The 27991-nt window shown below is 33.6% G+C and overlaps 2 protein-coding genes across 2 annotated transcripts; both read right to left on the bottom strand.

Annotated features, from left to right (window-relative positions):
* Positions 1-325: 325 nt before the first annotated feature.
* Positions 326-11673, bottom strand: LOC107022361 (pre-mRNA cleavage factor Im 25 kDa subunit 2-like). Its single transcript, XM_015223015.2, has 7 exons — positions 11337-11673; positions 10887-10932; positions 4897-4990; positions 4668-4741; positions 1381-1467; positions 1154-1264; positions 326-965 (listed from the first exon to the last, which is right to left on the bottom strand). Exons 1-7 carry the CDS (start codon positions 11453-11455, stop codon positions 894-896), a joined length of 603 nt encoding a protein of 200 aa, XP_015078501.1. The 5' UTR covers positions 11456-11673; the 3' UTR covers positions 326-893.
* Positions 11674-14236: 2563 nt separating this feature from the next.
* On the bottom strand, positions 14237-24159 carry LOC107010291 (pre-mRNA cleavage factor Im 25 kDa subunit 2-like). The gene is made up of 7 exons (XM_015209545.2): positions 23888-24159; positions 23348-23393; positions 19183-19276; positions 18950-19023; positions 15117-15203; positions 14890-15000; positions 14237-14706 (listed from the first exon to the last, which is right to left on the bottom strand). The coding sequence occupies exons 1-7, from the start codon at positions 24004-24006 to the stop codon at positions 14635-14637; spliced, it is 603 nt and encodes a 200-aa protein (XP_015065031.1). The 5' UTR covers positions 24007-24159; the 3' UTR covers positions 14237-14634.
* Positions 24160-27991: the final 3832 nt, after the last annotated feature.

Here is a 27991-nt window from a genome sequence, read left to right as displayed (position 1 = left end):
TCTTTTAGAGTTCAGTAACCACACAATAGAAATTAGGTAATTTTTTCAAATTTTTATGAACCACGCACATGAATTTTTTGGTGATACAAATTTCAAGAACTTCTTTGCAAAAACTTGACAAATACAGAACCCTCTATAATGACCTACGAAACAAATCAAACAATACATATAATCTCACTATGATTCACAACACTAATTTAGCAGATAGGAGCTACTAACAGGAAGTAGATGATTTTCTCAATTTTTCGTTTCTTATGTGTTAGTACACGAGTATGTTGGTGATATGAATTTCAATAACTTCTTTTACAAAAATTTAACAAAACCCTCCAAGGGAACAAATATCTATCATCATGATTCACACCATTTTTTTAACATTTAGGGTCATTCAACAGAAGGTACAGGCCAACATTTAGGATATTTCTAGACCACAATAAGCTAGTTAGATGGTTAGGAAAATCCTAGATGCTACAGGAACTGTGCAACAGATCAAGAACAAGATACTTACAACTGATAGGAGATCATCCCAAAACATAGCAGAAGTTGAAATCTTCAAAAGGAAGTTACATTGGTTTAGAAGAAAGATCACTTAGAATTGCTACTTCTAAAGTCTCCGAACGAAAGAAACTTAGCAGCACCACGTCAATATTCAACAAGCAAGTACGCAAAAATGTGTCAATACTGTAACTGCAAAGTTGCATATTAACAGGCTATCATACTGTACCCATCGCTGTGGCCGTCCAAAAGAAACCAATTTAAGACAAACGATCAGATGAGAGTCATCTATCTGCCTATTGTAGAAAAGTGAATCAAGTCACCTTCAAACTATGGGAACCAACCCAAATCATTTTGATGCCGTTTTTATCGCAGAGGAGAACTTGAATCTCCATCTACTATTATTGATTGATCATGTTGAACTGCAATCTGGAAAGCTGTTGAGGAATTGTAGATATTACAGGTCCATATCTCTGCCATGAATTAAGAGAGCATCAGTATGCTAAGAAAATATTATAAAGATGGTCGCATATATGATTACTACTCGCTGTTGAAAGATAACACAATCCTGAAAAGGACCCTTTCATCATAGTTCTTATATGCAAACTAACTTGAAAGAACAGAATAGGAGGCAACAGAGAAACCATAAATCATTCTATACCTGAACATTGTCATAAAGCTCAAACAATGGCACAGCAAGAAGTTTTAAATTTTTGGGGACAGCAAAGTACTCTCTTTCAGATAAGTGAACAAGGTAGAGCTTCTTACACTCCTGCACCACATTCAAAGAGCCAACTAAATCAGGCAAATATGAAACAAGGGATAGATTAGTGATTCATGAAACAACGGGATAGATCGGTCGATCAGAAAAACTTTATACTACTGTACCTTAGGTTTTGTTATATGTGGAGGGCAGTATGGATACATTATGGTTTCAAAGTTCGGCCTCCACCAGGTGGCTATGCACTCACCTATCTGCATTTACAAATGCCACATCATAGGAAGATGTATTTATTTATATTTCAAAAGAGAGAGAGAGAGAGTTATACCTTAAATAAGAACAAATAAAGCCAAGTAATAATTGGGCTGGTTGGCTTTTGACACGCTTTTTATCCCATTTCAGCCCAAGTAACTTTCGGCCATGTTATTTATCGGTATAAGAACAAATAAAGCCAAGTAATAATTGGGCTGGTTGACTTTTGACACGCTTTTTATCCCATTTCAGCCCAAGTAACTTCAGGCAATGTTATTTATCAACTTATAGCCCGTTTGGCCAAACTAAAAAAAGTAGCTTTTTAAAGTTGTTTTTAACAGTCATACCTTTAGTAACTTTTATATTAAAAAAATGAAAAGTAGCGGCGTACCTACTTTTCAACTTTTTATTAAATCAAACAAAAAACGAGTCTCAAGATGATGGGATAAACTGAATCGATAAAAAATTATGGTGGATTATGTTTGTGCATACAACGTTACACTTAACATTATGCAAGAAGATGGATCTTGAACCTTTGTCTGTCGAAGAATGTCTACGAAGATGTGAAAATGGCAAGAGGCAATTCAATCAGAATTGAATTCACTTGCTAAACATGAGGGTTTTGAACCAGTAGTCCAAATTTCTAATGATGCAATAACTTTTCGAAATGCCATCAATTTAGTTGTACATGGAAATCTTAATGGATGTGGTTACGGCTTATCTTTATGATTCACTTGATAATGAAATTTATTTACAAGACTAGGAAAACATATTGATACTAGTTCATAAAATACCGAATATTAAATATATCTAGATGACAACATATCCATAACCTATCAAGTGATCTATTTAAGTTAGGTGATCTATCTAAGTGTAAAATAAAGTAGTGATTATTTATAGCCAAAAAGTAATGTACAAACATATTTTAATAGGATTGTTTAAACCTATTCATATTCTAACACTCCCCCTCAAGCTAGTGCATACAAGTCATGTACCTAGCTTGTTACAAATGTAATTAACACGAGGACCGATGAGGGGCTGGGTGAGATATCTACAAGTTGATCACTCGACTTAACAAAATTGACAATTGATCTCAATGTGCTTAATCTTCTCATGAAATATTGATTTTGATGCATAATGTCGATAAAACAATGAGAGAGATAAAATTACAGTATTGAATTTCCCAAACCAAACTTGCAAAGACTGTTTCAGACCATAGAATGACTCACATAATCGACATACAAGGCTACTAAACTCCCCCTAAAAAACGAAGTGCTCAAAATCTTACTATAAAGTATATGGATCAGGTTGGAATCAATAGATGAGTGGATATTAAAGAAGAAAATTCACCGAAAAATTGGTCGGAACATGCTCATACACCAGAGTACTAGATCTGATGCCGGGAAGTAGTCACAATCTAAGAAATAAAATTATAGGGGAGGGTCGAAATGATGGCATGACCCAACTAGAAAATATAAATTATATCGGAAAGGTCAAATTGATGGCACAACCCTATTGAAAAAGAGAAATAATATGGGTAGGATCGGAATGATGGCAGGATCCTACTGAAAAAGAGAAATTATATGGGTAGGGTCGGAATGACGGCACAACCCTACGCAAATCGAATTTGAGTCGTCACTCGAATCAAGAATGGAACTATGCAAATCAAATTTGAGGACTCACCGAAAAGACACACAGTGCTATGCAACTCAGATATGAGAAAGTAGTCCGGATTAATCCACAATACTATGCAAATTAAATATAAAAAGTAGTTCGAAGAGAAGCACGGTGCTACGCAAATCAGATATGCAAAAAAGGTAGTCACCGAAAGGATAGTACGGTGCTACACAAATTAAATATAAAAAAGTGATCACCGGAAAGATCACACGAGTACACATATAGGGTATTAAAAAAGTAGTCACCAGAATGATGGCACGATGCCTACACAAATAAGATATGAGAAAGTGTTACCGAAATGACGACACGGTGCTACACAATTAATTATGAAAAAGTAGTCACCGGAATGATGGCACGGCGCAAAACAAATTAATTATGAAAAAATAATCACCGAAAAGATGACACGGTGCTACACAAATTAAATATGGAAAACCAGTCACTGGAAAGACGACATGGTGCTACAAGTTTTGCTAACATAATCATTGGCCAGACGAGCGACATATGAATAATAGTCACCCGCCGACAGCGGAAGCTCTTTGATTCTTTACCAAGATCGTAAAGGCTCTGATGTCATGTGAGAAATATAGGAAAAGAATACTATTGAATTGTTGTTGTCTACAATATTACATTGTACAATCCTTTACCAGGACTATTTACTAATTTTATCTCTATTTTGTATTCCTATTCCTATGCTAAATAGGATTGTATAAACATATTCCTATTCTAATAGGATTGTATAAACCTATTCATATTCTAACAGACCCCACATGGCATCCACCTTAGTTTCACAACACTCCCGTTTCTGATTTTTTTCTTCGATGAATCTTTTTTTTTTTTTTCAAAAACTGAATCGAGATACGAAAGAATCCATATTCCCTATCTCATATTCTCTACCCTTAAATGTCTATGTGAAAGAAAAGTTGAAGGAAAACATATATATAGATAGACATCCATAACATCATTTTAAACTTATTTTAGGTTAATTTTAACTATGACAAATACTCTCAAAAGCTAAAAATGACTTGAAACTATATTTGGCCAACTTTTAAGCCAATCCAAACAGGCTCTTAGTCCATTTTAACCAGCCTGCCCATTTAACGCCTATATATTCAACCACGCGAATTATACTTCAAAATTAACACCTTATACCATAGAAGATGTCCAATCCTTATTTCTTTTATCACTATTTCCATACAACATAAAGTGCGTTGAATACCTCCATACCCATATATCTCCTATACAGAAGAAAAAAACAATTATGATTCAATTTGTTTGCCTTAGTTTAAATTGGCACGGAATTTAAGAAAGTAAAAAGACTTAGACATTGTGGTCTCAAAATAAAGATGTGTTAATGTACCAAAATGTCTTTTAATCTTGTGGTCTTAAACATGCCACATGTGAAGTTGAAATTAAAGAGTTAACAAATAAGGAAAGAGACATTCTTTTTAAATAGACTAATAAGAAAAGTAAAACAAACAAATTAAATCAAAGGGACTACTAAACAGTGTAACAGGCACCAAATTACCTTCCAATTTGGCTGATTGGCAGGAGGATTAGCAGCAAGTTTGCTGGAAAGTTTCCTTTTCAAACCCTCGATTTCTGCAAATAACGAAAGAGAGAAGAAAAACATAAAAACTTAGCAAGAAAGACACGACTTAACAGAAAAACAAAAGGAGAGAATATGGTAAGAATTTAAATTAATTTTTAATAGTATGATAAGATCCAATGTGTCACAAATAAAGACAAGAACACACCATTTTCTCCTGGCTTTAGGCGTCCACCTGGGAGCTTGCAAAATGTGTTCCCAATTTGCAGAAGAAGAATATGAGGATGGTTATGTTCTTGTACCTGTGAATTTTACACACAATTAGTGATATCTGAATATTTGATAATCAGAGTGTCATCTGATAAAACAAACTTCTCCGATCTGGTTGATTTATGTGCCAAAATTAGTATTTTTACACATCTTCTATACTGTACCACTTTGCCACGTATCTCTACAGAATCTATATGAAATGTAAAGACTGCACAATTTCAAATTTTCAGTAGTATGAGCTAGGTTTTTTGAAATTTGGAGGAAAAGAAAGCAGCTGATAAGTCATCTTAAATTCTTAATTTGATGAGCGTGTATATTCATTCTTTTCCCATCACAAAATCGTAAGACCTGCTAATAGTAGCTCTATGAAGGAAAGAGCATCAATCGCCGGCAGTCTCAACAAGGAAAAAACTTTTCAAAAGGTGAGGCACTACCAAGAGAAGAAAAGGCTTGATATAAGAAAAGGTGTACTCAAGCCATCTGTCCTACATACTTCTTATTCAAACCAACTAACACGGTTCACCAGTTCTTCCAACTGTACAAAAATACTCAAGAAGTGTGGGAGTTAACTATCTAAACATCAAGTATCCTTCAATTCTGAAATAGTTAGGTAACATTACATAAATCCTATGTGTACCATTCTTCTCTACTACAGAGGTTCTTCAAAACTAAAAATAATTTAAAACTCACATTCATCCCTGCATTGACATGCAAATCTATAAATATCAAAAGATAACACATAACCAACTAAATGTAATTAAAACTTCCTTAATCCCAACTAAAATGAGCTTATATTATAGATCCTTCACTTCCTTTGTGCTTTTAACTTATCCACCTTGATTTCAGGAGATCCGTCTTTTGCAGCAATTGCTATTCACTAACTTAATAATTTCAATCATTATAGTATTGCATCCACAGGCACAGACCCAAAGTCTACTTAGGATATGTTGAAACTTTTCAGGTAATATTCTTTCACTAATCCTCTCTGTGTCACTTGCATCCTCTATTTGACTGAACATTTCTAACCTGGTCCAGTTTTGTATAACCACACATCTATCTTAGAAACAACAACCCCATACCCAGTGTAATCCCACAAGTGAGGTCTAGGGAGGGTGGGGTAGAGATGTTTCCCATAAACCCTCGCGTCAAGAAAATCGTTTTTCAGGACAGCTTTGGAAAAAAATGCACGAGTAAAAAGATATGATGAAAATATTGAAAAACAAAAAGTAATGACAGTAAAAATAATAAAGATAACCAAAGTAAAAAATACAACAATAATAATAATAAAATTGAAGAATAAGCTACTGCTAGCATAATAATGATAACACATATATCTTATCATCCATACGCATTGATAGTTCAAGCCCCTTCTTATTTTTAATAATCAGATTCCACTTTGTTTTGTCCAATTTTCTGACTCAAGCTCTCATCATAAAGCTGCAACAAAAATCTTCATGCCAGACTTGTGGCACTTTGAAATTTAGCATAACCAAATATGCTATCATATGCTTTCTCCCGGGTTAATTAACATCAGATGGAGATTCTTCCTCCTTCCTAGAAACTCCAAATAGATCTTCTAAACTAAAAGATAGCATGCATAAATAAGGTCCAATTCAACCATTTTGCAAAATTTGCCTCAGAGAAAGGAAAAACAAGCTAACCCTAATTATAGATGAGCTAACCAACACAATACTAGATGAAATCTCATAGTCTATGCTATTTGCTGATTATATTGTGCTAATTCACATAATTGATGAAACCCGGGAGGTGTCAACCAAAAGCCGCTTGAACTAGGGAGAAATGCTTTAGAGAGTAAACGGACGTCTGATTTGCAGTATAGGATAAAGTAGTTATAGTATAGAACTGTACAACATTTATTCCTCTGTTTGGTTACTACTTTCTTTCTTGGTATAATAATCGTTGTATAACTTATACAGGAATCATAGTTTTATTATATACCATCTCCTATGTGGGATAAGCATTACATTGATTAGTTACACATGAATAGTAATCGAATTGACAAAATTTCCTTCTCTCTAGAGATTTTTAATATCATTTCTCTTTCTTCAAGGACCAAGAGTAATATTGGAAACAAAAATTTATCCAACTTAAAACCAAACACATGATTTAAATTATACACTACATATCTCATTTTTAATGCAAAGAACCAAATACCTGATAAAAAAATAATCTTTGCATCACAATCCCTACATTTTTATTTTTATTTTGAGATTCACAATCCCTGCATTATTAATCCATGCATTACAATCATTGTGCAACTTATTTTTAAATCACACGACTCCTAAAGACTTTAGGGTAAATGGAAGTAGAACAGAATACATGCACACCAAGGTTAGTCATTAGTCAACATTGACAAGAGCAGAGATGAGGTCAAGACTAGACGAGATTGAGGTATCAAAATGCAAATAATTTAGATATATACACTCGTTATTTCAAGAGAATTTTAGGATAGATGAAGACATGAGCATGCCAATGAACCTTTTGGAAATCAAATGGCTATTAGACATGAAAGGGAAGCCACAAAATGATATCTGTCTGTTCCTTTTCTTTTCACCTCGTGACAGTTTTTCCTTCTGTCTAATAGCCAAAGAAATCTCTACAAATCAACATATACTTGTATATACTAATAAATGCATCACCCACTATCTTAGATTTTATAATAGGTGGCATTGATCATCAAAATAAGCATGTGATAATTCATCTGATCTGATTATTCTTTCCAAGATACTTTCTTAACTCTTCCCTAACAGGTTTCGGGCATGTTGTACAACTTCTAACATTACCTCGGCAAAGTATTACAACAACATACCTGTGATCCCATAAATAGGGTCCAAGGAGGGTGGGGTGCGCGCAACCCTTACTCCTACAAGACCCTCGGCTCGAGAAAAGCATTTTCAAAATAGGTATGAGGAATACAAAGAGTGAAAAGTTCTCCAAATAAAAAAAGAGTGAAAACTTATGTTGAAAAACACGGAAGACGAGTAAAGTGTTGCCGACAAAAAATAGTAGAGATAAGCAAAGTAAAAAAAGAACATACACAATAGTAGTGAGACAGATAGGGGAAAGGTACGCAATAAAAATGTTCTAAACTAGCGCCCACAGATAAGAGAGACAACGTTCAACTACCAACCTTCTACCCAAGTCCTCGACCTCCTCTTTCTCCTATCTATATGTAACGACCCTCTTAGTCGTTTTATGAATTTTAACCATTTTTTTTATATTAACCTTTCCAATAGCTTTTATAAATAATTTATGACTTAATAAAGTATTATTTTGTTGCTAATAATAATGGGAAAAAAAATAGAAAATAAATAAATAAATAAATAAAAGGAAATAAAGTCTAAAAGCCCTAATTGTTGAAACTTAAAATAGCGGTGGTAGATGAAAAAAAAAATAAGAAGAAAAGAATGAAGAGCGGAGGAAAAAGACCGAACTCAGGTAACAATCAAATAGTACAATTGATTTTAATTGTTTTAAGTTAATTAATTATTGAATGTATGGAATCTTGTGATATTATTTTTGTTTTGTTTTTGGGATTGGGTAACTAAGCATGTGATGTTTCCTTTGAATTCATTGGATATCAATACTATTGCTACGTATTGGGTGGCTAAGTGGAGAAAAGATGATCACTGACTAATGGTAGTAAATTGGTAAGTATTAGGAATTTTAATTCAAGAGTTACAGTTGATTCACGAAGCAGGCTAGTTTTAATATTTTTCAGATTTTAGTTTTCTATAATTATCACATTATAAAATAAATTTTGGGTATATTGAGAGGGTTAATTGAATATTTGGTTTATTATATTGTATGAAATTATTAGGATTATATTGTTGGAAAAAAAATTAAGACTTAACCCTAAGCTTAAAACTTAGGAATTTGATTATAAAATTGGGTAAATTTTTGGGTCAAGGCTAAACACATAGTAACATGAGTGTTGTTAGTGTCGACAACTTATTGTGACCATGTACTTGAATAGATTGCATTGGTTTGAAAGCTCAACGAAAGGGGAAAAGCTCAAATCCTGGAGTGATTGTTCGTTTATTCAAGGCAAGTGAATTTCTAAACTCTTGTTAAGTGTATGAAATGCGTGTATTTCCTTGTGGTATATGTTTGGGAGTAACAGGATTGGTGATGGGTTGACTTGTCCACATTGCTTAATTATAATGAAAAAAAAAAGTATAACAAAAGGCAATGTGATTGTTGTTTATGTGTGATGTGTTGAGAAAGGGTTGAAGGCTTGTTGAATCATTGTTGATGTGATTTCATGTTTGTGTGGTTGTGAACTGTGCGATGTTATGAAAATGGTCATCTCCTCATTATTTGTGTGAGCTTGTCATCTGCATTACTCTGAGGCATTGGTTGTTACAAGTGTTATGTGCATTGAGAAAGAATGAGTACTTAAGAGGATGTACTATTTCGAGGGACGTATCGCGCGCCGCGATGGTTACTATTATCGAGGGTCGTGTCGTGCGCCGCGACAGATGCATGGACAGATATGTCCCCCATGGGTCCCGGACTGAGAGACAGCGGGTGTGTATCACTAGGTCAGACATGCATCATTATACTTGACATTGCATTCCATTGCATTGCACATACTTATCATTAGTGAACTTGATATCGTATTTTGTTGATCTTCTGATTGCCTTTCTGCGGAACTTGTGATTGATTAATATTGAGCTTGTTATTGCGGATATGTAATTTGTTGAAGTATTCTTGTTGAGGATATGTAATTCGTTGAAGTGTTGTTGTTGAGGATATGTAATTTGTCTAAGTGTTGTTGTTGAGCTACGTGCTATGTAAACTGTGAGCTGTTAGGTTGGGTTGATTTTAATGCAGGTTGTAGTTGTGGAGGTTTGGTTGGGGGTGGTAGGAGTACCCGTATTTTATCCCCTTAACTTGTGTTTAGAGGTTTACTTGCTGAGTACCGTGTGGTTTGGTACTCACCCCTTGCTACTACAAATTTTTTTGTAGGTTATGAGCCTGGATTTTTGTTGTACTTGTCATTCTCTTCTTTTCCGAGGCTTCTTGGAGATTTGTCAGGTAGCTGTTTCCATCACAGCAGACTTTCTTCTCCTTAATTATGATCTTGTTCTATTCTAGAAACAAGTTCATTAGAGACTTGAGTTTTTCTTTTGAATCAATTGTAATACTTTGGAGGCTTGTACACGTGACAACCAGGTTTTGGGGTACTTTTAAGTAACTTATAAATTTTCCGCATTTTATTGTAAGTTTTAGGCTGACTTGTCTTGGTGGGATAAGACGAGTGCCATCACGCCCATTTTTGGGTCGTGACACTATAGCATGCCCTCGATGTGTCATTCATGTCTAATCACCTTTCCCCGATTCTTCTTCTAGCACTCCTCAGGCCTTTCACTGCCACTTTCACACCTCCTCAGTGAGGCATCTATGTTCTCCCTCTTACATGCCCTAACCATCTCAATCTCGCTCCCGACATCTTTTCCACCATGGAGGTCCACGGTGGTCACTCCCACCTTGTCCCAAATATAATCCTTCCTAATGTTATCCCTCCTAGTAATGTTTGTAACATCAATAGCCATAACTTGAAAATACGGCAGATTAGTTGAAAAACAGCCACTTGAGCTCAGGGAATTCAGTTCAAACTTCAGGAAATTTTCCTAAAATTATTCTCTCATGTTGCCTGTTGAGATTCGCATCTAGGTGTATTGTAAACAAAACTTGTCTGCTTTACAAGTGATAGTAAACTAGCAACAAGATGCAGCACACAGAACATAAGTCAGCATCTAGGAAAAAACCAGACATATACATATACATCCACCCCAGAGGTCGAGGCTTCGGAGAAAGTGACAGTAATATCAAAATGGGGTGACATTAAAGCTAATGCAAATAGAAGCCTTAAAAATTGAAATGAAGAATGGAGAACCATACCAATAGAATTCCTTCAACACTTGTCCTCACACCCTCCTTCATGTAGCTGCAAACAATACCTTATCTTAGATGTTTCTTAACAAAAAAAAGGTAGAACACGTTTAGGCATGAATTCTATACTTAAGTATTTCTGCAAATGCTTAAGTGTGATACTGAACTTCTCCGAATTTTTAAGTGCTATACTAAATTATTGAGTCTAAGGTCGATTTCTAAATGAAATTCATGTTCAAAAGCAACTTCAACTCCAATAATCTAAACGCCTATTAATTTGTTAATCCAAATAATCAAGTATTAGATATCTATGCGTCCAAAGAAAACAAAACAGTCTTAAGTCCCCGAAAGGGTTTAAGCTAGGGTTTTATGGAATCACTTAGTCCAAGAACGAAAGTGGGTATGTGTTCACTATAGCCGACGAGAAAATTTTCCAGAATGAAAGGAAAAGGTACGTACTTGACTTTCATACGAGCAAGGCGATCGGCAACGGATGTATCCTTCTCCATTTTATGCTCTTTTGTACCAAATGTATAGCTAGAGAGTGGGTATGTGTTCACTATAGCCGACGAGGCCATTTTGATCTGTTCAATCGCTTTTTTGGGGCGAACGGCGAGAATGATTTTCCGGCGACAGTTCGCCGGTGATATGGTTTCTTCTTTCTTGGTTTTCGATGCTTCTGGACTTGTGAAAAAGATTTTGAAATATAATTAGGATTTCGTTAAATACATATTCGCCGCCACCGTATCTTCATCTTGATTTTTGAGATAATTATGAAATATATAATCGATTAGGTATTCGTTAATTTGATGAATTGTTACTTTATTTTGAAGTGTTTTAAATATGATTATTAAAAGTTACGTAAATATATTTTGATTTTTTTAGATAATTTTTTACTGAAATAACAATAAAAATCTTTGAATGAATTTGAAATGTTTTATGTTTGTCTTTTTTAATAGAAAATAAGTATGATTTTTTTTGTTTGTATAAAAGATAAGTTTGTGATTTTAGTGTATGCAACATTTAGAGATTCAATAAAGAAAATACATAATGAGATTTGTGTAAGAGCGTATATATAGTTGAAAAAAGATAATAGGGATTTGAAAAAGCATGCCCTTTGTATGTCTGTATTTATGAAGGATATCACAGTTGATACACAAGTATTACTGCTTAGTGCGTCATTCGTGAACGAATAAATTTTGATATTATTTCAAACATGAATAAAAAAAATAATGACAGATGAAGTTTACAAGAACAAGGGAACTTTAAAAGTTGTGATAACATAGTGTGTCATTGATCATATGTTCCAGTAAAAAACAAACAAATAAAGTAAAACCATGTATGTATATTTGTATACTTAATTAAATTATTCTACTAACGATCGTCATGTATGTATTATGTGTATTTATATTTTTAATCGTTTCAACAGTTATATTTTTTTTTGTGTGTCTGAGAACTGTGGATGAATAATGAAGTCATCTAATATCAATTCATTGAGAATGTTTATAATAAGAAATTCATAAATGAGCATACATGTCCCTTGAAAGGCTAGGTGTATTGTCAATGACACGCAACAAGCAATTTTGTTGGACGGATAATCAAGTCCAAACTAGTAAATTTTTAAAGAAAGTTAACACCAGAGGATATACAAGATGATGTTAGACTAGACTTGGAGTAGATGTATCCTTACACAGTAGCACGATAAGGAAAGTCTATAAATTCATTAGAAGGGACACCATCTAATTCTTATAGTAAATTGTTGAATTACTTATACATATTGAATACTAACTATCCTGGATCACATATAAGAATGAAGAAACCGATGAAAATCAATTTTAATATTTTTTCATTTCTCTCTTTCCGTTCATAAAAGAGTTTTGAAAGTTGTAGCGCGATTATTGTAGTGAATGGCAGCCACATCATGAGACTTATAATGATATGGAGCAGATAATTCATTTATTATGGACAAAATTTATGTAGTTTTTATAATTATATTTTTTTAATGAAATATTAAATTTCTATTGTTTGTATTCAGGAAATAAATTGCCACTAGCGTATGATATTATATTGTTGATTTAGAGAATGATGCATCCTGAACTTGATTTGAATAATTTAGTGTAGTTCCTGATTTAAAAGAAAATATGTATATTGTATTCGATGAGAACGAGAGTTTTGTAAGACAATTTTGAGAGTATACAATGGAGTCTCACATTATGCTTGTACATAACATATGTGGAAAAATGTGAAGGGGTCATACAATAGGCTTCCGAAAGCGTTTTATGCCATGACAAAGGCATACAACAATTTGATTTTGATGTACTGGTGAAAAACTTGATTAAGTGATATGAATTATGTAAAAATTTGCAAGAAGTTTACAAGATCCTTCTTAATAACTTGCGGGAATTATATATGTAGTGTTACCATGATTCACGTCATTCTTTTTAGCATTTAAGACAACTCAACAAAAATTAGATGATTTTTTAAATTCTTGTTTGTAAAGTATATGAAGTTTTTTTATGATATGAATTATACTTTACAAGACCCTCTTTAATAACTTTGGGAAAACACTATCTATAGTCTAACCATGATTGATGACACTTTGTAAGCACCTAGGAGCCACTTAACAAGGATTAGATAATTTTCTCAATTTTTCTTGTGCATTAGTACATGAACTTTTTTGTGATACGATTTTCAGGAAATTATTTTGCAAAAACTTTACAAAACCTCCTTAATGACCTAAAAGAACAATTCACCATAATTCATGTCGTTTTTTTAGCTGTTAGGGTCACTCAACAAGAATTAGGTGAATTTCTTTTCTTCTTTTTTTTATCATGTGAGTTATTACCTAAAGCTCTTGAATATACGAATTTTAAGCTTTTCTTTTTTTGCAGAATTTATAAGACTTCGGAGAAAAATACTTATAACCTCACAATTGTTGATGGCATTCTTTTAGAGTTTAAGAACCACTCAGTAGAAATAAGCGATTTTCTCAATTTCTTGTGTATAACATACATGAATTTTTTGGTGATATAAATTTCTAAAAAACCCTCTGTAGTGACCAAGGATAACAATACATATAACCTCACTAGATTCATGAGACCTTTTTAACAGTTAGGGGCTACTAACATAAATTAGACGATTTTCTCAATTTTTCAAATGTGCTAGTACATGATTTCTTTTTTCGAAAACTTATTTTGCAAAAACTTTACAAGACCCTCCGAAAGAATTAGGGGGAACAATATTTAGGTTGGATAAGGTAATTAGCAGAATGGACAAAACTCTAGGCAATGGGAAGACTGGATGTATCTTTATGGACATGTAAAAATTCTCTTGTAAAGGGAAATGAGAATAGTTGGAAATGCTCAAACATCACCTTAGTCATCTCAATGATGAACATTTTAAAGGGATCACAGATAAGATTGACATGGTTGCACGACATGTTATAACAACAATTGAAGCAAAAACTAAAGTGACACACAGAAGAAACATCACTTCCAAAAGCCTCTCGGAACGGAAGAGACTAAGCAGCACGTACGCAAAAACAAGTCAATATTGTAACTGCAAAGTCGCATATTAACAGGCTATCATACTGTACCCATCGTTGTGGCCGTCCAAAAGAAGCCAGTCTAACACAAACAATCAGATGAGAGTAATCTATCTGCCTACTGAAGAAAAGTGAATCGAGTCGTCCTCAAACTATGGGAACCAAACCAAATCATTTTTATCGCGGAGGAGAACTTGAATCTCCATCTACTATCTATTGATTGATCATGTTGAACTGCAATCTGGAAAGTTGTTGAGGAATTGTAGATATTACAGGTCCATATCTCTGCCATGATTAGGAGAGCGTCAGTATGCTAAGAAAATATTATAAAGATGGTCACATATATAATTACTACTCGTTACATGATAAAACAATCCTGAAAAGGACCCTTCGATCACAGATCTTATATGCAAACTAACTTGAAAGAACAGAAAGGAGGCAACAGAGAAACCATAAATCATTCTATACCTGAACATTGTCATAAAGCTCAAACAATGGCACAGCAAGAAGTTTTAGATTTTTGGGCACAGCAAAGTACTCTCTTTCAGATAAGTGAACAAGGTAGAGCTTCTTACACTCCTGCACCACATTCAAAGAGCCAACTAAATCAGGCAAATATGAAACAAGGGATACATCAGTGATTCATGAAACAACGGGATAGATCAGTCGATCAAAAAATCGTTATACTACTGTACCTTAGGTTTTGCTATATGTGGAGGACAGTATGGATACATTATGGTTTCAAAGTTCGGCCTCCACCAGGTCGCCACGCACTCACCTATCTGCATTTCAAAATGCCACATCATAGGAAGATGTAATTATTTAGATTTCAAAAGAGAGAGAGACACACACACACAGAGAGAGAGAGAGAGAGAGAGAGAGAGTTCTGCCTTATATAAGAACAAACAAAGCCAAGTAATAATTGGGCTGGTTGGCTTTTGACACGCAATTTATCCCATTTCACCCAGTAACTTTCGGCCAGGTTATTTATCAACTTATAGCCCGTTTGGCTTAACTTCAGTAACTTTTAAGTTAAAAAATGAAAAGTAGTGGAGTACCTACTTTTAACTTTTTTTAAAGTCAAAAACAAAAAACGAGTCTCAAGTGAACGAAGAACTATCAGTAAGTCCTACTGGTAATGGGATAAAACTGAATCGAACAAAAATTATGGTGGATAATGTTTTTGCATACAACGTTGCACTTAACATTATGCGACGGTGACAATCTTGAACCTTTTTCTGTCAAAGAATGTCGACGAAGATGTGATTGGCCAAAATGGCAAGAGACAATTCAATTCACTTGCTAAACGGGAGGGTTTTGAACTGGTAGTCCAAACGCTTAATGATGCAATAACTTTTCGAAATGCCATCGATTTAGCTGTACATGGATGACTTGAAATACATTCGATGGATGTGGTTACGACTTATCTTTACGGTTCACTTGATAATGAAATTTATTTACAAGACTAGGAAAACATATTGATACTAGTTCATACAAATAACAAATATAAATTTTTTAGTCTACATATACTAAAAAAAATTTGAAATGATTTTTACATGGACAAAGTAGATACATTAAGTACTCCAATGGTTTTTTGATCACTTGAAATGAGTAAAGATCCATTACGATCTCAAGAAGAGAATGAGGAACCTCTTGATCTTGGAAGTACCATACCTTAGTGCAATTGGTGCGTTTAGGTATCTTGCTAATGCTACGAGATCTGACATAGCATTTTTTTATTAATTTGTTAGCAAGCTATAGTTCTTCCCTTACACGAAGTCATTGGAACGAAGTTAAACATATATTGCGATATCTAAATGGGACCAATGATATGGGTGTTTTATAATAACAAAGATAGTGCAGATCTTATTGGTCATGCAAATGCGGTTATTTATCCTACATAAAGCTCGATCTCCAACAAGCTATTCACATACAGCAATTTCATGGCAATCTACGAAGCAGTCCATTGTCACTACTTTTAATCATGTTGAGATAATAATTTTTCATGAAGCAAGTAAGAAAACATATTATTGAGATCAGTGATACATTTCATCAAAGAAAGATATGGTTATGAGTGTGATGTCAAGGTACCCAGAGTCCTTTTGATAATGTTGCATGCATAGCTCAATTATGAGGCTTCACAAAAGAAATAGAACGTAACACATTTCACCAAATTATTCTTCATGCATGATCTTCAAAAGAACGGTGATATTGATGTACAACAAATTCATTCAAGTGATAATCCAATAGATTTATTTCACCAAATCTTTACCCACATCAACTCTTGAAAAGATGGTACACAAAATTGGAATGCAAAAACTTAACCATATGAATTATGGTCTTTATCAAGGGGAGTTAAATACGCGTTGCACTTCTTTTTCCTTTGTCTAGGATTTATCCTATTAGGTTCTCCTAAAAAAGTTTTTAATGAGGCAGCAAGTATATTTTTTACTTCAACTTTACTATTACATGGACATCTAAGGGGAGTGTTGTAAAACTAAAGTGGATGCCATGTGGGGCCACCCATTTGAGGAGTATCATCACTTGTAATGTCGTAAATAAAGGTGAATGTCATATGGGCCCACCCATTTGATGACTATCATCACCTGACCAATTGAATGACTTCTTAATGGCCAAGTCAGATGTTTGGACATTACTTTTGACTATAAATAGCTACTACTTCATTTACGAAGGAATATATAATCAAATACAATACAATATTTTTTCTCTCTTTGCTTGTTTGTACAAAGCCCCAAGCATAGCCAACTAATTTTACAACATTGGTTCTTTGGCCACTGGTCCAAAACCTCTTTCTCTCTCTTATCACACATTCTCTCGAAACCCTACAACCATTTTTTCCTCTTTTCTCCTCTTCTAAATTCTATCTCTATGAAAATTTTCGAGATCTTCAAATCTAGTTCTCTGGAATCCGGATTTATAGTTAGATTTGATGATTCCTTTCATGTCCAAATCCTAGTTTTTTTGATCTTTTTTTAAAAAAATTGTTGGGCTGAAAAATTGAACCCATGGTGGGCTTTGTGTCTGTTGCTGATGATCTCGGAGCCCCTACCGAAGTCATGGGAGGTGGGTGACTTGGATGCTAGCATAAGACGACTTATACTTTCTTCTTCGAAGAATTCAAAGGACACTGATTATTCATCTTCTTCTATGAAGAATAATCAATATGAACTGCCTGATTCCTCGACTTTGGCTGTGCTGTTTTAGGGAGAGTGTCTGATGTTGTTAACACAGTGGATCAGTTTCTCCGTGAGGCTTTACAAAACCCTCAACAGTATCTTTCCATTCTGAGGATGGAGCAAGATGTTGAAAAGTTCATCAGGGATCCTGGTCGACAAAAAATGGAATTCCAACCGCTGCCTACCTCCTATTTGCGACTGGCCGCTCACTGCGTGGCACAGCATTATTCACTACAATCAATGGATTTGTTGGACAATAGTTTACTGGATGGCTCGGGTTCAAAAATATTTTGTGCGGACTTCTGAATGTCGGATGCCTTTGAATCGCTTGGCTGACATTCCGGTGAAATTGCCTCAAGGAGATACTAATGTGTTTTAAGGTTGCAATAAAGTGTTATAAAATAACTAACTTAGAAACTAAGTAAATTAAGAGGAAGAACAAGCAAAGAGAGAGAGTATTGTATTCTCTTGCTTCCTAAATAAAGTAGTGGCTACTTATAGCCAAAAAGTAATGTAAAAACATATCACTTGGCCATTAAGAAGTCATTCAATTGGCCAGGTGATATAGTCTTCAAAATGGGCAGGCCCCACTTGGCATCCACCTTTGTTTTACAACATTACAAGTGATAATACTCCTCAAATGGGTGGGCCCCACATGGCATCCACCTTAGTTTTACAACGCTCCCCCTGAATGTCCATGCAAAGAAAGTTGACAAAAAATATATATATACACATCCATAATATCATTTTTAACTTATAGGTTATTTTTAACTATGCCAAACACTCTCAAAATCTAAAATAACTCAAAGTAGATTTGACCAACGTTTAAGCCAATCAAAACAGGCTCTTAGTCCTCCATTTTAACCAACCCACCAATTTAACACCTATATATTCAACCACACAAATTGTACTTCAAAATTAACATCTTATACCATAAAAGATGTCCAATCCTTGTTTTTTTTATCACTATTTCCATACAACATAAAGTGTGTTGAAACCTCCATACCCCTATATCTCGTCTACAAAGGAAAAAAAAGCTACTATGTTTCAATTTGTTTGTCTTAGTTTGCCAATAATGAAAATTTGACTTGGTAGGGAATTTAAGAAAGTAAAGGAACTTTTAAATGATGTGGTGTTAAACTAAAGATGTGCATAATGTACCGAAATGTCTTTTACTCTTGTGGCCTTAAAACATGCCACATGGCATGTTGAAATTAAAGAGTTACCAAATTAGGAATGAAAAATCCTTTCTTAAATATAGTAAAAAGGAAAAGTAAACAACCAAATTAAAACAGAGGGACTACTAAACAGTGTAACAGGCACCAAATTACCTTCCAATTTGGCGGATTGGCAGGAGGATTAGCTGCAAGTTTGCTGGAGAGTTTCCTTTTCAAACCCTCGATTTCTGCAAATAACGTAAGACAGAAGAAGAACATAGAAAATTAGCAAGAAATTCACGACTTAACCTATAAACAAAGGGAGAGAGTATCATAAGAATTTAATTTAATTTAATTCTTAATAATATGATGAGAATCCATGTGTCACAATAAAGACAAAAACACACCATTTTCTCCTGGCTTTAGGCGTCCACCAGGGAGCTTGCAAAATGTGTTCCCAATTTGCAGAAGAAGAATATGAGGATGATTATGTTCTTGTACCTGTGAATTTTACACATAATTAGTGGTATCTAAATATTTGATAATCAGAGTGTCATCTGATAAACAAACTTCTCCGATCTGGTTGATTTATGTGCCAAAAATTAGTATTTTCACACATCTTCTATACTGTACCACTTAGCCATGCATCTCACAGAATCTAGATGAAATGTAAAAACTGCACAATTTCAAATTTTCAACAGTATGAGCTAATTTTTTTGAAATTTGGAGGAAAAGAAAGCAGCTGATAAGTCATCTTAAATTCTTAATCTGATGAGCGTGTATATTCATTCTTTTCCCATCACAAAATACTGAAACCTGCTAATAGTAGCTCTATGAAGGAAAGAGCACCAATCATCGGCAGTCTCAATAAGGAAAAAACTGCACAAAAGGTGAGGCACTGCCAAGAGAAGAAAAGGCTTGATATATGAAAAGGTGTACTCAAGCCATCTGTCCAACATACTTCTTATTCAAACCAACTCTTCACCAGTTCTCCAACTACACAAAAATACTCAAGAAGTGTGGGAGATAACTCTCTCAACATCAAGTATCCCTCAACTCTGAAATAGTTAGGTTACATTACATAAATCCTATGTATCATTCTTCTTTACTACAGAGGTTCTTCAAAACTAGAAATAATCAAAAACTCACATTCATCCCTGCATTGACATGCAAATCTATAACTAGACTAAGAATATCAAAAGATAACACTGAACCAACTTGAATGTAATAAAAACTTGTCCTTAATGGCTTAATCCCAACTAAAATGAGCGATTTTATAGATCCTTTACTTCCTTTGTGCTTTTAACTTATCCACCTAGATTTCAGGAGATCGTCTTTTGCAGCAATTGCTATTCACTACCTTAATAATTTCAATCATTATAATATTGCATCCACAGGCACAGACCCAATATCTACTTAGGATATGTTGAAACTATTTCAGGTAATAATTTTTCACTAATCCTCTCTGTGTCACTTGCATCCTCTATTTGACTGAACATTTCTAACCTGGTCCAGTTTTGTATAACCACACATCTATCTTGGAAAAAACAACCCTATATCCAGTGTAGTCCCACAAGTGAGGTCTAGGGAGGGCGGGGTAGAGATGTTTCCCATAAACCCTCGGCTCAAGAAAATCGTTTTTCAGGACAGGTTTGTTAAAAAAATGCACGAGTAAAAAGATATGATGAAAATATTGATAAACAAAAAGTAATGACAAAAAATAGTAAAGATAACCAAAGTAAAAAATACAACAATAATAAGAAAATTGAAGAATAAGCTACTGCTAGCATAATAACAATAACACATCTTGAAAAAAAGGGTTTGGAGAGGTGTCTCTGATGGTGGAAGACCACCGGAGAGAGGGACTGAGGCCCAAAGGGGGTCTTTCAGAAAGTTTCTTTGGGAGATATTCTTTTTATTTTGGCACTATAGTTTAGGAACTATAACAAATCTATCTTATCATCCACATTAATATGGCATTCACCTAGTGGATATTCTCGGCCTTAGATGCCCAAGCAGCCACCCAACAGTCAATACCATACAGATTGATAGTTCAAGCCCCTGCTTATTCTTAATAATCAAATTCCACTTTGTGTTGTCCAATTTTCTGACTCAAGCTCTCATCATAAAGCTGCAACAAGAATCTTCATACCAGACTTGTGGCACTTCAAAATTTAGCATAACCAAATATGCTATCATATGCTTTCTCCAGGTTAATTAAGCATCAGATGGAGATTCTTCCTCCTTCCTAGAAACTCCATATAGATCTTCTAAACTAGAAGATAGCATGCATAAATACAGGTCCAATTCAAGTATTTTTGCAAAATTTGGCAAGTCATAATATCAGAGGAAGGAAAAACAAGCTAACCCTAATTATAGATGAGCTAACCAACACAATACTAATTGAAATCTCTTAATCTATGCTATTTGCTGGTATATTGTGCTAATTCACTTAATTAATGAAACCAGGGAGGTATCAACCAAAAGCGTTGAACTAGGGAGAAATACTTTAAAGAGTAAGGGGTGTCTGATTTAATAGGATGAAGTAGTTACATTATATAACTGTACAACGTCTGTTCCTCTGTTTGGTTACTATTTTCTTTCTTGGTATAATAATCATTGTATAACTTACACAAGAATCATCGTTCTATTATATATCATCTCTCTGTGGGATAAACATTACATTGATTAGTTACACATGAATAATAATTGAATTGACAAAATTTCCTTCTCTCCAAAGTTTTTTAATACCTTGGTCATTTCTCTTTCTTCAAGGGCCAAAAGTATAATTGGAAACAAAAAATTATCTAACTTAAAACCAAACACATGATTTAAATTATACACTACATATCTCCTTTTCAATGCAATGAACCAAACCCCTGATAAAAAATAATCTTTATATTTATTTATTTTTTTAAGATTCACAATCCCTACATTATTAATCATGTATTACAATCATTGTGCAACTTGTTTTTAAATCAAACGACCCCCAAAGACTTCAGGGTAAATGGAAGTAAACTGAATACATGCACACGAAGGTTAGTCATTAGTCAACATTGAGAAGAGCGAAGATGAGGTCAAGACTAGACGAGATTGAGCTATCAAAATGCAAATAATTTAGATATATACGCTTGTTATTTCAATAGAGTGGAAGTATAGATGAAGACGTGAGCATGCCAATGAACCTTTTGGAAATCAAATGGCTATTAGACATGAAAGGGAAGCCACAAAATGAGAATCTGTCTGTTCCTTTCTCTTTTCACCTCGTGATTTTTTTTCCTTCTGTCTAATAGCCAAAGAAATCTCTACAAGTCAACATATACTTGTATATACTAATAAATTCATCACCCACTTTCTTAGATTTTAAAAAAGGTGTCATTGATCATCAAAATAAGCATGTGAAGATTCATCTGATCTCATTATTCTTCACAAGATACTTTCTTAACTCTTCCCCCTAACAGGTTTCGGGCATGTTGTACAATTTCTGACATTACCACGGTAAAGTATTACAACAACGACATACCTGTGATCCCATAAATCGGGTCCAGGAGGGTGGGGTGCACGCACATCTTACTCCTACCTTAGGTAAGGTAGAGGGGTTGTTTTTTATAAGACCCTTGGCTCAAGAAAAGCATTTTCAAAACAGGTTTGAGAAATACAAAAATGAAAAGTTCTCAAGAAAAAACAAAGAGTCAAAACCTATGTTGAAAAACACGGAAGACAACTAAAGTATTGACGACAAAACATAGTAGAGATGAGCAAAGTAAAAAAATAACACATAATAGTAGTGAGACAGACAAGGGAAAGCTAAGCAAACAAAATGTTCTAAACTAGCCCAAACTCACCCACATATAAGAGAGACAACACTCAATTACCTACTACGTTCAACCCAAATCATCGACCTCCCCTTTCTCCTATCTATATCATGCCTTCATCTGCCCCCGATGAGCTGAAGATGTGTCGTGTCATGTCATGACTAATCACCTCTTCCTAATTCTTCTTCTACCGCTCATCAACCCTTTCACTGCCACTCTCACACCTCCTCAATGAGGCATCTATGTTCCCCCTCTTCACATGCCCGAACCATCTCAATCTCACTCCCAGCATCTTTTCCACCAGGGAGGTCACTCCCACCTTGCCCGGAATATCCTCCTTCTCAATGTTATTTCCCCAAATAATGTTTGTAACAATCAATAGCCATAACTTGAAAATACGGCAGATTCGTTGAAAATAAGCCACTTGAGCTTAGGGAATTCAGTTCAAACTTCAGGAAATTTTTCTAAATATTCTCTCGTGTTGCCTGATGAGATTTGCATCTAGGTACATTGTAAACAAAACTTATCTGCATTATAAGTGATAATAAACAAGCAACAAGATGCAGCACACAGAACATAAGTCAGCATCTAGGACAAAACCAAACATATACATCCACCCCAGAGGTTTTTTCTTCTTTTTTTAATTGGGGGGAGGGGGGTGGCTCCTGAAAAAGTGACAGTAATATCAAAAAGGGGTGACATTAAAGCCAACACGAAAGAAGCCTTAAAAATTGAAATGAAGAATGGAGAACCATACCAAGAGAATTCCTTCAACACTTGTCCTCATACCCTCCCTCATGTAGCTGCAAACGATACCTTATCTTAGGTGTTTGTTGATGAAAAAAAAAAAGGGTAGAACACATTGAGTACTAGAGAACCTCAGTACCAGTTTAGGCATGAATTCTATACTTAGGTATTTTTGCAAATACTTAAGTGTAAAACTGAACTTCTCCGAATTTCAAGTTCAATACTAAAATATTGAGTCTAAGGTCCATCGAAAACAGTCTCTCTGCTCTCCCCAGACCCTACTTGTGAGATTACCATGTGTATGTTGTTATTGATGATAAATACTGGTCATTTCTAAATGAAATTCATGTTCAAAAACAACTTCAACTTCAATTAATTTGTAAATCCAAATAATTAAGTATTCGATTGAGATGCGTCCAAAGAAATCAGAACAGTACTAAGTCCCGAAAGAGTTTAATCTAGGGTTTTAGGGAATCAATTAGTCCAAGTACTATAACGACAAGATAATTTTCAAGAACGAAAGGAAAGTTAAAAAGGAAAAGGAATGTACTTGACTTTCATACGAGCAAGACGATCGGCAACGGATGAATCCTTCTCCATTTTATGCTCTTTTGTACCAAATGTATAGCTAGAGAGTGGGTATGTGTTCACTATAGCCGACGAGACCATTTTGATCTGTTCAATCGCTTCTTTTGGACAAACGGCGAGAATGATTTTCCGGCGACGGTTCGCCGGTGATACTGGTTTTCCTCTTTTTCCCTCCAACTGAAATTGATTTGCTAGTAAGGGAAAATTTTCAAAACAGTTGCACTTACATATTTTAACAGGATCTTTTAGTTATATATATTATTTTTAATATTTATTTAAAATAGTTATATTTTAGTTTTGTTGTAAGGTTGATATATATATATATATATATATATATATAAAATTTGGCAGAATACAATTAGGTAATAACATAATGGAGAAAATCAGGAAAGAAATATTTTAAATAAGGTAAATATAATTGAAATTTTTCATCAATTACGTTCCAAACAATAATTGACGATTCGTCTTCCTCAAAATTTAATATCGACTTTTATCACTCTATTAATAATACTCAATTTATGTCGAAGTAAAGTCAATTTATTTGAATTTTTGTTGACAGTGAAGAAGATTTTGAAATAATTGATTAGAATTTCAATGAAATACATATTTGACACGAATTTTTCATGTGGAACTTCGAAATAATCATGAAATACATAATTGATCAAGTATTCGTCAACTCAGTGAATAATTAATTTGTTTTGAAGTGTTTTAAATATGACTATTGAAAGTTTAAACATAAATACATTTTTATTTTCCTAAATAAATTTTTTAATACAACAGTCGAAATTTTTGAATGAATTTATAATTTTGCATGTTTGCCTTTTTTAATAGAAAATCAGTAGTATTACAATTTGTTTGTATAGAAAATAAGTTTGTGATTCTATTGTGATTGAATAATTGTAGATTTCGTTGAATGTTGTATAAAATATAGTAAAGTCTATTTGTTTTTATTTTTCAAAAAAAATATTATATCCATCCTTGATATAACTTTATAGTTCATAGTAATACTTTGTAGTTGATTGTTTGAAATACAAGATAATTTGTGGTTAAGATACATTCAGGTAATGATTGAAATAATTTGGGATACAATTTACTAAATGTTACACAAAATACACATAGACTATAATATATCTTTGAAATACAAAACATAAGAAAAATATATTTGACAAACATATAATACAATTTTTTGAAAATACAATGTGTGTTTGTTATACATGAATATTAACTTGGTTGTATTGATTACTAGGATACAATTATTAATTTTGACTGCAAAAAGTAAAATACATACATTTCTCAATCATTGTGTATACTTTTATGTTCTTTTACATGAATGTAAATATGCATGTATTGTGGAAGCAAAAATTGTTAAAATACAATATAGTTATGAAGAGTATTAGTATTTTGTTCAAACATTTTAAAAGATGGAACCAAAAAAATTCCTATAGTGATTACAACAATAAAGGCAAATATGATGTTAGAGTATCCAACATTTGGAAGCTTAAGCATGAGATAGAAGACATTAATGTACCTCTGAAAATATATAACGAGATTTGTGTAAGAGCGTATATGTCGTTGAAAGAGAATAAGGATTTGAAAAGGTATCCCCTTTGTATAACTGTATTTATGAAGGATTGTGAATTAACTGAGAGAAATCTTGATGAAGACGGGGTTGAAATATGTGGAATAGATGGAGGTGATACATTTGATACACAATTATTAGTGCTTAGTATGTCATTCGTGAGCGATATGAACATTGTGATATTATTTCAAACATTCATAAAAAAAAAAAGTAATGACAGATAAAGTTTACAAGGACAGGGGAACTTTAAAACTTTTGATAATGCAGTATGTCATTGATCATAGATTTCAGTGAAAAAAAAATAGATAAAGTAAAATTAGGTATGTATATTCGTATGCTTTTATATTTGTATACTTAATTAATTATTCTATGGACAATCATCTTGTATGTATTATGTGTATTTGTATTGTTAATCATTTCAACAATCATACACTTGTTTGTATGTCTGAAAATTGTGGATGAATAAAAAAGTCATCTAATATCAATTTATTGGAAATGTTTATAGTAAGAAATTCGTAAATGAATTTTTATCATATTGGATACTAACTATCATGGATCACATATAAGGATGAAGAAAATCGATGAAAATCAATTTTTATATCTTTTCATTTCTCTCTTTCGTTCATGAAAGAGTTTTGAAAGTTATAGCGCAATTGGTGTAGTGAATGGCGACCACTTCAAGAAACTTATAATGATATATTTATGTCTGCCAATACTCTAGATGGAGCAGGTAATTGATTCATAATAGGTAAAATTTAATGTAGTTTCAAAAATTGTATATTTTTTTATGAAATATTAAAATTTTATTGTTTGTATTCAAAAAATATATTGCCACTAGCATATGATATTGTTGATTCAGAGAATAATGCATCATGGACTTGATTCTTTAAACAATTTAGAGAAGCTCCTGATTTAAAACATAACATGGATGTTGCAACTGATGGAAACAAGAGTTTTGTAAAAGCAATTTCAAAGCTATGCAATGGAGTCTCACATTATGCTTGTACATAACATATGTGAAAAAATGTGAAGGAATCATACAATAGGCTTTCAAAAGTGTTTTGTGTCATGACAAAGGATACAAACAATCTGATTTTGATGACTAATGAAAAATCTTGAACAAGTTGATGTTCGGATAAAAGATTACTCTGAGTTGGCAGGGGCATGAACAATGGACTAGGGCATATGCAACACTTGATTGAGGATTTATTATGACATAAAAAATTACTGGTAAATAATTTTTCTGAGGAAGTTAGACAGATGTCTTGAAGATGGAATTTCACAAATCTTACATCTGCTTCCAATACATTCACCACACTTTGTGGTAAACCTCAAGAAATTCTTGCTGAAAATGAAGCACAATCAATAGGTACGACGATATGTTCTTGATTAGTCTTGATGCTCCCAGATGTTTTGATGATATCCTCACAAATGTAGGGATTCGGTCTTCTACAGAGTATGCTCATGCAGGACCATATGCTATAAGCTGACCACGTCAGAGTTTGGTGAAGTCGTCAGTGTAACACACCAATCAAAAGGGACGAGGTTGTTTGTACACCAATTAATTAATAACTCTTCATGATTGATAAATTCAACATTACAAACACCAAATCATTAATTCATGCAAAGTGATAAATTCAAGTTTCAAAACACAAAGGGACCTCATAGATTGCTTTATTGCTTCCTGAACTAGTTGTTTCTTTGAGTGCTTGTATTTGGTATTATATTGTAGGATTCATTTCGCTTATGATAGAAACGTTTCAACCTTGGGTGAATTATTGTAAGAACTTAGTTGAAGGCAACTTAGTGTCTTACGTCAAAGTATATATTAATAAGTTTGATTAGTATAGTGGGCAATGCATGTTTGTTTTTGGCTCATTGAGTGATACTGTATTACTCAGAATAGAGATTAGGAGGCTAATCTATGTGTGATTGTAAACTGATATTTACTTTGGCTTGTCAAGTTTAGTAAAAACAGTTTAAAAATCTTGTAAGACAGGTCGTTGAGTTACTCCCTTGAGCAAGGAGGTTTCCACGTAAAGTACATGTGTCATATTTACTTTCAATACATATCTTCTATTCATTATAGTTATGTTGAGGACCTGATCCTATCGTACTTAGTGGTCACAGACATTCCAATAGTTCTATTTTTTTTTCTTTCTTCTTTTGTATTTTATATATTTATCTAGTAACAACTTTTTATTAACAAACACATGAGAGAAACTATCAAAGTCTTTAGCCTTCAAAAATATTTCTCTTTTGCCTTGGTATTTGCTAAAAGGTTTGCTAGTATGTTTTTCTTATGCTAGAAATGCTTAATTTTTGAACTGGCTAGCTTCCTAATCAATAACAAGTATTCATTAATAATAACATTATAAACATTGTATCTTTTATTGATCATATCAATCTCCTATAGAGTTCGTGGAAACTTCTAGAGGTATGAGTCATTATTATTAGGGAAAAGGGTCTGATATACCCCTCAAATTT

The sequence above is a fragment of the Solanum pennellii genome, chromosome 1 (genome assembly GCF_001406875.1).
Source record: "Solanum pennellii chromosome 1, SPENNV200".
NCBI lineage: Eukaryota > Viridiplantae > Streptophyta > Magnoliopsida > Solanales > Solanaceae > Solanum > Solanum pennellii.
This window is presented reverse-complemented; position numbering and strand designations above follow the sequence as displayed.

Excerpts from the sequence above, each read along its gene's own strand:
- LOC107010291 (XM_015209545.2), bottom strand. The coding sequence starts at position 24,006 with ATGGTCTCGTCGGCTATAGTGAACACATACCCACTCTCTAGCTATACA. Across the intron at positions 23,394-23,887 it reads CTTGCTCGTATGAAAGTCAA|CTACATGAGGGAGGGTATGA; the intron begins GTACATTCCTTT and ends TATCGTTTGCAG. Across the intron at positions 19,277-23,347 it reads GTGTTGAAGGAATTCTCTTG|GTACAAGAACATAATCATCC; the intron begins GTATGGTTCTCC and ends TAAAATTCACAG.
- LOC107022361 (XM_015223015.2), bottom strand. The coding sequence starts at position 11,455 with ATGGCCTCGTCGGCTATAGTGAACACATACCCACTCTCTAGCTATACA. Across the intron at positions 4,991-10,886 it reads GTGTTGAAGGAATTCTATTG|GTACAAGAACATAACCATCC; the intron begins GTATGGTTCTCC and ends TAAAATTCACAG. Across the intron at positions 966-1,153 it reads AGCTTTATGACAATGTTCAG|AGATATGGACCTGTAATATC; the intron begins GTATAGAATGAT and ends AATTCATGGCAG.